Genomic DNA, 12,500 nt, shown 5'->3' with positions numbered 1-12,500 from the left:
ATAGAGTCTGATAGAGTCTGATAGAGTGTGACAGAGTCTAGTAGAGTCTGATAGAGTCTGACTGAGTCTGATAGAGTCTGATAGAGTCCCATAGAGTCTGATAGAGTCTGACAGTCTGATAGAGTCTGATAGAGTCTGATAGAGTCTGACAGTCTGATAGAGTCTGATAGAGTCTGATAGAGTGTGACAGAGTCTAGTAGAGTCTGATAGAGTCTGACTGAGTCTGATAGAGTCTGATAGAGTCTGATAGAGTCTGACAGTCTGATAGAGTCTGATAGAGTCTGATAGAGTGTGACAGAGTCTAGTAGAGTCTGATAGAGTCTGACTGAGTCTGATAGAGTCTGATAGAGTCCCATAGAGTCCAAAAGAGTCCAAAAGAGTCCAAAAGAGTCTGAAAGGATCTGATTGGCTCCCATAGAGTGTGGTACCAGGGACCAAAGGGCAGAGGGTTGGTGTGGTGACGACTCATGGGGTGCAAGCTCAAACCGATCAGCTGATCAAGCGCCCCTCGTTTAATCAGAGACACGTACAAACCGCTGAGAGAAACAACACAACCTTCATATTGATCCTGAAAGGACACAACCAAAGACACGCTGAGGATCAGTTTAAGTTTGATCCATAAAAACATGTTTAACAGGAAGACAGACACACAGGTGATAACAAACACAAGGTCACACACACACACACTCACTCTCACACACACACACACTCACTCTCTCACACACACACACACACACACACACACACACACACACACAGCAGGTTGTAGATAACACAGACATCCGCAGAGCTAACACACTCTTATAACTGCCGCTTGTTACGCCCTGTGAGCCTTCAAGGACTGAACACACACACCAACACACACATAATAACATGCCCACGCACACACACACACACTCACACACACAACAGTACACACACTCACTGTTTGTGATGTATAGGAGAGTCAGTCTAAAGCTTGTTAAACGCAGCTGAACCAAGACGGGATTATGATTCATGCACTCCAGATACACACACACACACACACACACACACACACACACACACACTCCTCTGTGCTCTGCTGCATTCACTGACGCTCAGATTTATCACCTTCCAGCCAGTTTAAACAGTGAACGATGTCGGAGAAGAATCTGAGTCAAATACACACACACACACACACACACACACACACACACACACACACACACACACACACACACTGCATCATCTGATAATAAAAGAAAGACAGAAATCAACGCTGTAATTTTCAACCACTCAGATTTATTCAATAAAAATAAAGAAGTTCAGACGAACAAAACGTGACAGAACCATGAGATGGAACTTTTTGAGACAATTTTTTCCCCACACATTTTCCACCCACTGAAATCAGCTCAGCGACCCACATTTGGGTCCCGACCCACCAGCTGAGAAACACTGGTTTAGACCCTTTCTCATGACTGTGTGGGCGTGGCCGTTCACGTTTTTTAAACTGACACATGTCAATCAAAACTCCTCCCCATTCATTGTGTATTTCAAACATCACATTTGACATTTCCCGACTCAAAGAAGCAGAGTAAGCTGAGTAGTTTTGTTGGACTTAATTGGGCTGGATGTCAGTCCTTTTTTAAATTTGTTTGAAATGTATCGCGTGATTAACCACAGAGCTGACCCCGCCCACTTCACACCCAATATCAGAAACATTTTCTAAATAGTTGTAAGTTCATGTCTAAAACTTTTAGAGAGTTAATATAATGAACATGAGATCATAAATAACATACTGAGACGTTTAATGTGGATCTGAGTTTCCAGGTGTTTTAAGAACCTGCAGTTCTCAAAAGTTCCACTGGGGGTGCCAGCACACTCATATAAGGCCTGTTTCCACCAAGTGGTCCGGTTTGGTAAAGGGTGAGCTGGATGTCGATATCCGCTACAGCTAGGTAACAGCGTGACATCACAGCGGTGTAGCCCGCCAATAAAGTCAACGAAGAAGAAGAAGAACGCAGCACAGTAAACAAAAGGGCAACAATGCAGGACGTCCAGCAGAAGTCTACACCTTCGAGGTCATCCATGGGGCGGAGCTACACCCTGAAATTAGTCGCCAAAAACTGAAACAGCCTCGAAATGACTTTCTAGAAATCGATGGTGTGTTTTGTGTCTGTCCTTTCTTACTGCTGTCGCACAGGAAGTGGGGATTGTTTCTACCTATCAGCAGACTGCAATGTGTCTAGCTCCGCCCTTTAGGGTCGTATCAGTCCGCTTGGCACCCCAACAGAAGAGTAGAAATACTGAATGTACCTAACTGAACCGGACTGCTCGGTGGAAACAAGGCTTCACTGATTAAAACTAAAGCTACAGGGGGAACATACTGCATGCTGTGTGTTTAATATTTTACATATTCTACCTCAGATTCAACTTCAGTTAATCCTTAGGGGCGCTGATGGCCTAGTGGTTGGTTTTGTGCGCTCCATGTATGAAGCTGTAGTCCTCCTGTCCTTCCGGTCCGGCTTGTGGTTCCTTCCCCCCATTCTTTCTCTACTCGATTTCTGACGCTGTCCACTCTCCTGTTTCTGTAATGAAGCCCAAAAATAAATCTGAAAAAAAAAAACAACTTAATTTAATCCTCCAATCAGCTTCTTTAATTCATTTTATTTATTTGTTTTATATTTTTCTCCTCTGCAGCGTTAAATGAACCCACCATAGACTACGGCTTCCAGAGGTTACAGAAGGTCATCCCCCGTCACCCCGGAGACCCAGAGAGGCTGCCCAAGGTAACACACACACACACACACACACACACACACACACACACACACACACACTTGTTTAAACAAACACAGACAGTCTCTGATTGTTGTTTTTTTCCATCAGTCTGTGTTCTGCTCGGCTGCTCAGAGTCCTGATTACCATCAGCTGCATCTACTGATTCTACTGTTTATCTACTCACTGTGTGTGTGTGTGTGTGTGTGTGTGTGTGTGTGTGTGCGCGCGCGAGTGTGTGTGTCACTCTCTTTAAAACACACAGGGGTTGAGGTTTTTGCACTTGTAGAGTTTTTAATGAACTGTCTCTATATCTGTATTTATCATCTATATTTTCCATTTTGACTGTGAAGAAGGGTTTGTTTTCTTCTTCTTCTGTTTGAATAGAAGCAGGGAACAACTCTCAAACAATCACATCTTCAAAGAAGAGAAATCTAGATGTTGAGTCTGCAGCAGCTTCACTGTTTCCTCTTCCTGTGATGTACTCCGACGTGCCGTTAGCTCCGTAATGAAAAGCTCGTCTTTAATAATTCACCTCCGACAGGTTTGATTCAATTACCCACGCTGCACTGTGCTCAGCGAGCAGCCGAGCGACCTCAGACACTCTAATAACTGGAATAATCCAGAAGCCTCTGATGTTAGACTGAGCACACAGCCGAGCCACTATTGATCCAGAACACTCCGAGGGTAAACATCACCGACACCGAGTTAAATCCTCATCACACACCTCCAGAATAAAATCAGATTACTCTACAATCTGTCCAACGTGACATCATCGACCTTAAGAGATCCTGAGACCGTTTAAATCCTGTCCCAGCACAGGTCATGACACCAGAACTTTAAAGGTATAGACTCAGCAGCTTCCTCCTTCAAAATAAAATACAGACTTCTCCTCAGGTAAAGCCGGCTGGTTCCTTCAAAATAAAATACAGACTTCTCCTAAAGTAAAGCCGGCTTGTTCCTTCAAAATAAAATACAGTCTTCTCCTAAAGTAACGCTGGCTGGTTCCTCCAAAATAAAATACAGTCTTCTCCTAAAGTAACGCTGGCTGGTTCCTCCAAAATAAAATACAGTCTTCTCCTAAAGTAAAGCTGGCTGGTTCCTTCAAAATAAAATACAGTCTTCTCCTAAAGTAAAGCTGGCTGGTTCCTTCAAAATAAAATATAGTCTTCTCCTAAAGTAAAGCTGGCTGGTTCCTTCAAAATAAAATACAGTCTTCTCCTAAAGTAAAGCCGGCTGGTTCCTTCAAAATAAAATACAGACTTCTCCTAAAGTAAAGCTGCTCCATCGTCCCTTCTGGGCCTCCGTACATGTGTGGTGGTGACTGTGTCTGCAGAGTCCTCTGACTGGATTTTACTGTTCTGCTTTGTTTTGGTTGACTCGGGACGTTTCTAGGCGGACGTTTCCCCGAGCCAAACTCCGTCGTTTCAGCAGTTTGCCGAGGCCTGTGCATCGGCCTCTGTTGGGAAAACAATATATTTAATTTGACAGGGCTGCATTTTTTAATGTAACAAAATCTGCAGAACTTCTGATTAAAGACAGCAGGACTCACATTTAAAGGTCTTCTGACTGACACTCAAATGGACCAATCACAGAGCAGCACAGTGACATCACTCAGAAACATCTGTTTTAGAGTCAGATTAAAGAGTTAAAGTTGTTTCTATGTAAATGAAGCGACACAACATTTATCTTTGTTAGCTGACAAACACACACGCACACACACACGCTCACACACACACGCACACACACACGCTCACACACACACACACACACACACACACACACACACACACACACACACACACACACACACACATACACATACACACACACCAAGAAGAGTGGAGCATTAAATCGTACAAACACACATACACGTTTGCGTTTTGGGGAGAAGATTGAATAAAAGTGAGTGTGTGTGTGTGTGTGTGTGTGTGTGTGTGTGTGTGTGTGTGTGTGTGTGTGTGTGTGTGTCTAAAGCCCATTGGCAAACAGGGAGGTTGAAACAGTCAAATCAGGTAATCAGCGAGTGCAGCCATGTGGCAAGAAAGGAGATTGGCACACACTCTCTCTCTCTCTCTCACACACACACACACACACACACACACACACACACACACACACACACACACACACACACACACACCTGATTATCAGTGTTTTCTTATCAGATTTGTAAAAAGGAATAACTTGTGTGGGTTCTTTTGCTGTTTTTTATTGACATCCTTTCAGACGACACAGAAGTATGATGTCATCACAACAGAAAAATGATTTAGAGCATTTTGATTGGCTGTTAGTGGCTCTGTAGAAACAGGTTACATTTAAGCCCCGCCCACATCAGAAGGTGAGCACAGCCCACCTCTTCCCAGAGTTAATGTTTAAGGTTTGGTTGTCGGGTCGTTTGTGTTGTTGACATAAAGTGACCATGTCAAACGGTGACTTTCAGTGGAATGCGTTGATTGTTGTCGTAGTAACAACAGATGCTGACAACAGAAGTGCAGTAACAAATTACGTTTTGTTGAGTTCTTTATCTTAATGTAAAAAATACAGATAATATATGTCTTTAACTACAACAACCACGGATACATTCAGCCAAGAGTCACCAGTTAACACGGTGACTCTTTAAACCGTAACACCGGTTTGGGACCGTAGCGAGGTAACGGCCTCTCAGGTCTCTAAAGATGGACGCTCACAGATATGAAGGAGGGAGACGGGGAAGTGGATTTATTATCAAACCACATACCGATAAACACCACCTGAGCAGCGTTTCTCCACTTTATGCCCGGTAGCTTTGTTAAGTTGGCTGCCCGGCTACCGGTACCGTTGCCCGGCTTGAGTACGGGACTTCAGACCGCCAGGTTTTTGAACTTGTCAGGCTCGGGGCAGAGGGCTCTCCGTTGGTGAAGTGTCATAGTTTGATGACGGGGAGTTATGTTAAACTGTTGAGCAGCGAGTTCACGCACGCTGTGTCAGGCTGTGAAGGCGGGTGTAGAGGGATGTGTTGGAGCTCGTTAGCTCCGATGCTAGCGTTCGCTCCAGGCGTCCCGGGGCTGCAGCCAGGGAATCGCACTCTGACTTCCTGCCGCTGGATGATGTCATGTTGTTTAAAGTAACCCTGTGTGTTTTTTGTTAGCGCGCCATCAACCTTATTTTTATTTCAGTTTTAATTTATTTCTCATTAGTTTTTATACGATAATAAAATTCATAATAATTTGGATTAACAGAATATTTTTCATTATATTAAATTCTCGTAGAACAGACACTTCGTTTTCTTCTTTATTGTTCCTTTTTTCATCTCACTCTAATTATTCATGATGTCGACGCTATTAAGGTTCATTTCCTGCTGCAGAGGCTTAAACACGGTGTGTGTGTGTGTGTGTGAGTGTGTGTGTGTGTGTGTGTGTGTGTGTGTGTGTGTGTGTGTGTGTGTGTGTGTGTGTGTGTGTGTGTGTGTGTGTGTGTGTGTGTGTCAGGTTAAAAGAATAATTGGTTTCCTCCTCAGCGATGACATCCCACCTCCAGCTGTATCGTCGTGGTAACCTTGTTAATGTGTGTGTATGTGTGTGTGTGTGTGTGTGTGTGTGTGTGTGTGTGTGTGTTCGAACGAGAGAGCGGAGTGTCATCTAACAATGAAACACTTGTAATAATAAGACTTTCATTTGTCACTATAAACACGGTGTGTGTGTGTGTGTGTGTGTGTGTGTGTGTGTGTGTGTGTGTGTGTGTGTGTGTGTGTGTGTGTGTGTGTGTGTGTGTGTGTGTGTGTGTGTGTGTGTGTGTGTGTGTGTGTGTGTGTGTGTGTGTGTGTGTGTGTGTGTGTGTGTGTGTGTGTGTGTGTGTGTGTGTGTGTGTGTGTGTGTGTGTGTATGTGTGTGAGTGTCTCCTCTCGCTGTCACACACTTGAACATCTCTCTGCATAAACGAGCAGATTAAAGACGATCGTGGCTGAACGCTCCTTCCTGTCAGAGTGTGTGTGAACATAATACACACTCTGACACTCAAACACACACACACACACACACACACACACACACACACACACACACACAATCTGATGGTAAATTTGGTCTTTAAAGAAAGCTAGGAAGTTTGATGTCAAACACTTTACCTTTTCATCGTGCTCTTCAGCTATTTCATTTAGTTTTCGTTCGGTAGCAAGCTTGTTTTTCTTTCAAATTAAATCAGATTTTTTTTATCGAAACAGGAAGTAAAGAACCCTTAGCTGACGACAGTACAAAATACAAAATAAAAGCATGAAAAAACTGTTTTAAATTGAAGAATAATGCAAATATCAAACATGAGAATATTCATGATTATCTCTTGAAACTCAGCACTTAATCGGGATACAGCTAAGTGAATTCTTTCTGGCTGCCTAAATGGCGGCCCCTAGTGGTCAGAGTTGACACTACACCCACAATGTCTTTCTCAATTGATCATTGCGGACATGTTTGTCTGTCTGGACCTGTAGATCTCTCAGATAGCAGTGGGGGTGGGGGGGTGGTCGGGGTTACAGAGCATGGAGGTGGCAGGGTTAAGTGGTGAATAAGGAAGGAGGCGGGGTTAAGTGCCAGATAAGGGGGCGTGGCAAAATGTTATAGCAGTGAGGGGGCGGGGTTAATTAAAAGGCTTCAGCGGAGGTCTGTAATGAAAAGCAGCAGATTAACTGAGAGTGTTTAATTAAGATAAAGACTCAGTGAAGCAGAGTGCTGCTGCCTGATTATACACACACACGAACACACACACACACACACACACGAACACACACACACACACACACACGAACACACACACACACGAACACACACACACAAACTCAGCTGCTTGTTTTGCAGCACTTTGACACTAACTGATCATTGAAATGAAGTGGCTCACTTAAAGAGGCTCTTTGTGTGTGTGTGTGTGTGTGTGTGTGTGTGCATGTGTGTGTGTGTGTGTGTGTGCATGTGTGTGTGTGTGTGTTTGCGTCTGTGGTGTGTAACTGAGCTGTGATTAGAACAAACACGGTTAAATCCATGAGCACACACTCACCGTTTAAGTGACTTCAGTAAAAAGTGAAACCACCTGAGCAGGTGTGTTCATGTTGTGTGTTCATGTTGTGTGTTCATGTTGTGTGTTCATGTTGTGTGTACATGTTGTGTGTTCATGTTGTGTGTTCATGTTGTGTGTGTTCATGTTGTGTGTTCATGTTGTGTGTTCATGTTGTGTGTGTTCATGTTGTGTGTACATGTTGTGTGTTCATGTTGTGTGTTCATGTTGTGTGTTCATGTTGTGTGTTCATGTTGTGTGTACATGTTGTGTGTTCATGTTGTGTGTACATGTTGTGTGTTCATGTTGTGTGTACATGTTGTGTGTTCATGTTGTGTGTTCATGTTGTGTGTTCATGTTGTGTGTTCATGTTGTGTGTACATGTTGTGTGTTCATGTTGTGTGTACATGTTGTGTGTTCATGTTGTGTGTTCATGTTGTGTGTTCATGTTGTGTGTTCATGTTGTGTGTACATGTTGTGTGTTCATGTTGTGTGTACATGTTGTGTGTTCATGTTGTGTGTTCATGTTGTGTGTTCATGTTGTGTGTTCATGTTGTGTGTTCATGTTGTGTGTTCATGTTGTGTGTGTTCATGTTGTGTGTGTTCATGTTGTGTGTGTTCATGTTGTGTGTTCATGTTGTGTGTTCATGTTGTGTGTTCATGTTGTGTGTTCATGTTGTGTGTACATGTTGTGTGTTCATGTTGTGTGTTCATGTTGTGTGTTCATGTTGTGTGTTCATGTTGTGTGTACATGTTGTGTGTTCATGTTGTGTGTACATGTTGTGTGTTCATGTTGTGTGTACATGTTGTGTGTACATGTTGTGTGTACATGTTGTGTGTTCATGTTGTGTGTTCATGTTGTGTGTGTTCATGTTGTGTGTGTTCATGTTGTGTGTGTACATGTTGTGTGTTCATGTTGTGTGTTCATGTTGTGTGTTCATGTTGTGTGTGTTCATGTTGTGTGTTCATGTTGTGTGTTCATGTTGTGTGTGTTCATGTTGTGTGTACATGTTGTGTGTTCATGTTGTGTGTTCATGTGTGTTCATGTTGTGTGTTCATGTTGTGTGTACATGTTGTGTGTTCATGTTGTGTGTACATGTTGTGTGTTCATGTTGTGTGTACATGTTGTGTGTTCATGTTGTGTGTTCATGTTGTGTGTTCATGTTGTGTGTTCATGTTGTGTGTACATGTTGTGTGTTCATGTTGTGTGTACATGTTGTGTGTTCATGTTGTGTGTTCATGTTGTGTGTTCATGTTGTGTGTTCATGTTGTGTGTACATGTTGTGTGTTCATGTTGTGTGTACATGTTGTGTGTTCATGTTGTGTGTTCATGTTGTGTGTTCATGTTGTGTGTTCATGTTGTGTGTTCATGTTGTGTGTTCATGTTGTGTGTGTTCATGTTGTGTGTGTTCATGTTGTGTGTGTTCATGTTGTGTGTTCATGTTGTGTGTTCATGTTGTGTGTTCATGTTGTGTGTTCATGTTGTGTGTACATGTTGTGTGTACATGTTGTGTGTTCATGTTGTGTGTTCATGTTGTGTGTTCATGTTGTGTGTTCATGTTGTGTGTACATGTTGTGTGTTCATGTTGTGTGTACATGTTGTGTGTTCATGTTGTGTGTACATGTTGTGTGTACATGTTGTGTGTACATGTTGTGTGTGTTCATGTTGTGTGTTCATGTTGTGTGTTCATGTTGTGTGTACATGTTGTGTGTTCATGTTGTGTGTTCATGTTGTGTGTACATGTTGTGTGTTCATGTTGTGTGTTCATGTTGTGTGTGTTCATGTTGTGTGTTCATGTTGTGTGTTCATGTTGTGTGTTCATGTTGTGTGTTCATGTTGTGTGTTCATGTTGTGTGTTCATGTTGTGTGTTCATGTTGTGTGTGTTCATGTTGTGTGTACATGTTGTGTGTTCATGTTGTGTGTGTTCATGTTGTGTGTTCATGTTGTGTGTTCATGTTGTGTGTTCATGTTGTGTGTACATGTTGTGTGTTCATGTTGTGTGTTCATGTTGTGTGTTCATGTTGTGTGTTCATGTTGTGTGTTCATGTTGTGTGTACATGTTGTGTGTACATGTTGTGTGTACATGTTGTGTGTTCATGTTGTGTGTACATGTTGTGTGTTCATGTTGTGTGTACATGTTGTGTGTTCATGTTGTGTGTTCATGTTGTGTGTTCATGTTGTGTGTTCATGTTGTGTGTTCATGTTGTGTGTACATGTTGTGTGTACATGTTGTGTGTTCATGTTGTGTGTACATGTTGTGTGTTCATGTTGTGTGTACATGTTGTGTGTTCATGTTGTGTGTACATGTTGTGTGTTCATGTTGTGTGTTCATGTTGTGTGTTCATGTTGTGTGTGTTCATGTTGTGTGTACATGTTGTGTGTTCATGTTGTGTGTTCATGTTGTGTGTACATGTTGTGTGTACATGTTGTGTGTACATGTTGTGTGTACATGTTGTGTGTTCATGTTGTGTGTTCATGTTGTGTGTGTTCATGTTGTGTGTTCATGTTGTGTGTTCATGTTGTGTGTGTTCATGTTGTGTGTACATGTTGTGTGTTCATGTTGTGTGTTCATGTTGTGTGTTCATGTTGTGTGTGTTCATGTTGTGTGTTCATGTTGTGTGTGTTCATGTTGTGTGTTCATGTTGTGTGTGTTCATGTTGTGTGTTCATGTTGTGTGTGTTCATGTTGTGTGTTCATGTTGTGTGTTCATGTTGTGTGTGTTCATGTTGTGTGTTCATGTTGTGTGTTCATGTTGTGTGTTCATGTTGTGTGTTCATGTTGTGTGTTCATGTTGTGTGTTCATGTTGTGTGTTCATGTTGTGTGTGTTCATGTTGTGTGTTCATGTTGTGTGTTCATGTTGTGTGTTCATGTTGTGTGTTCATGTTGTGTGTTCATGTTGTGTGTTCATGTTGTGTGTGTTCATGTTGTGTGTTCATGTTGTGTGTTCATGTTGTGTGTTCATGTTGTGTGTGTTCATGTTGTGTGTTCATGTTGTGTGTTCATGTTGTGTGTTCATGTTGTGTGTGTTCATGTTGTGTGTTCATGTTGTGTGTTCATGTTGTGTGTTCATGTTGTGTGTGTTCATGTTGTGTGTTCATGTTGTGTGTTCATGTTGTGTGTTCATGTTGTGTGTTCATGTTGTGTGTTCATGTTGTGTGTTCATGTTGTGTGTGTTCATGTTGTGTGTTCATGTTGTGTGTGTTCATGTTGTGTGTTCATGTTGTGTGTTCATGTTGTGTGTTCATGTTGTGTGTGTTCATGTTGTGTGTTCATGTTGTGTGTTCATGTTGTGTGTGTTCATGTTGTGTGTGTTCATGTTGTGTGTTCATGTTGTGTGTTCATGTTGTGTGTGTTCATGTTGTGTGTTCATGTTGTGTGTTCATGTTGTGTGTGTTCATGTTGTGTGTGTTCATGTTGTGTGTTCATGTTGTGTGTTCATGTTGTGTGTTCATGTTGTGTGTGTTCATGTTGTGTGTTCATGTTGTGTGTTCATGTTGTGTGTTCATGTTGTGTGTGTTCATGTTGTGTGTTCATGTTGTGTGTTCATGTTGTGTGTTCATGTTGTGTGTTCATGTTGTGTGTTCATGTTGTGTGTGTTCATGTTGTGTGTGTTCATGTTGTGTGTGTTCATGTTGTGTGTTCATGTTGTGTGTACATGTTGTGTGTGTTCATGTTGTGTGTTCATGTTGTGTGTTCATGTTGTGTGTTCATGTTGTGTGTTCATGTTGTGTGTGTTCATGTTGTGTGTTCATGTTGTGTGTTCATGTTGTGTGTTCATGTTGTGTGTGTTCATGTTGTGTGTTCATGTTGTGTGTTCATGTTGTGTGTTCATGTTGTGTGTTCATGTTGTGTGTTCATGTTGTGTGTGTACATGTTGTGTGTTCATGTTGTGTGTACATGTTGTGTGTTCATGTTGTGTGTTCATGTTGTGTGTTCATGTTGTGTGTTCATGTTGTGTGTGTTCATGTTGTGTGTTCATGTTGTGTGTTCATGTTGTGTGTTCATGTTGTGTGTACATGTTGTGTGTACATGTTGTGTGTTCATGTTGTGTGTTCATGTTGTGTGTTCATGTTGTGTGTACATGTTGTGTGTTCATGTTGTGTGTTCATGTTGTGTGTTCATGTTGTGTGTTCATGTTGTGTGTGTACATGTTGTGTGTTCATGTTGTGTGTACATGTTGTGTGTTCATGTTGTGTGTTCATGTTGTGTGTACATGTTGTGTGTACATGTTGTGTGTTCATGTTGTGTGTTCATGTTGTGTGTTCATGTTGTGTGTTCATGTTGTGTGTTCATGTTGTGTGTACATGTTGTGTGTTCATGTTGTGTGTTCATGTTGTGTGTACATGTTGTGTGTTCATGTTGTGTGTTCATGTTGTGTGTTCATGTTGTGTGTTCATGTTGTGTGTGTTCATGTTGTGTGTTCATGTTGTGTGTACATGTTGTGTGTTCATGTTGTGTGTACATGTTGTGTGTTCATGTTGTGTGTTCATGTTGTGTGTTCATGTTGTGTGTTCATGTTGTGTGTTCATGTTGTGTGTACATGTTGTGTGTACATGTTGTGTGTTCATGTTGTGTGTACATGTTGATTTGTGAGTCCTGCAGATGTTTTATCAGGTGTTATTACAGTTTTTCTCAGTCGCTTTGGTACATTTCTCGAATCATCCTCGACATTTGCAAAACAGTAAGTGCATTTCTCCAAACAATTCGTACAAATAGCAAAACACCTTGAATTACCT

At 41.9% G+C, this 12,500-nt stretch overlaps 1 protein-coding gene across 6 annotated transcripts in view; it reads left to right on the top strand.

Annotated features, from left to right (window-relative positions):
- ebf3a (EBF transcription factor 3a) overlaps positions 1-12,500 on the top strand; it is a 50,024-nt gene that overhangs the window by 28,631 nt on the left and 8,893 nt on the right. For all 6 annotated transcript variants that reach the window (XM_061028551.1, XM_061028549.1, XM_061028547.1 and 3 more), the window contains exon 11: positions 2,662-2,750. In XM_061028551.1, the coding sequence (XP_060884534.1) occupies positions 2,662-2,750 (89 nt within the window). The remainder of the gene's footprint in view (positions 1-2,661; positions 2,751-12,500) is intronic.

This window comes from Labrus mixtus, chromosome 21 (assembly GCF_963584025.1).
Source record: "Labrus mixtus chromosome 21, fLabMix1.1, whole genome shotgun sequence".
Lineage (NCBI taxonomy): Eukaryota > Metazoa > Chordata > Actinopteri > Labriformes > Labridae > Labrus > Labrus mixtus.
The sequence above is the reverse complement of the archived record's forward strand: the minus strand, read 5'-3'. Positions and strand labels throughout refer to the sequence as shown.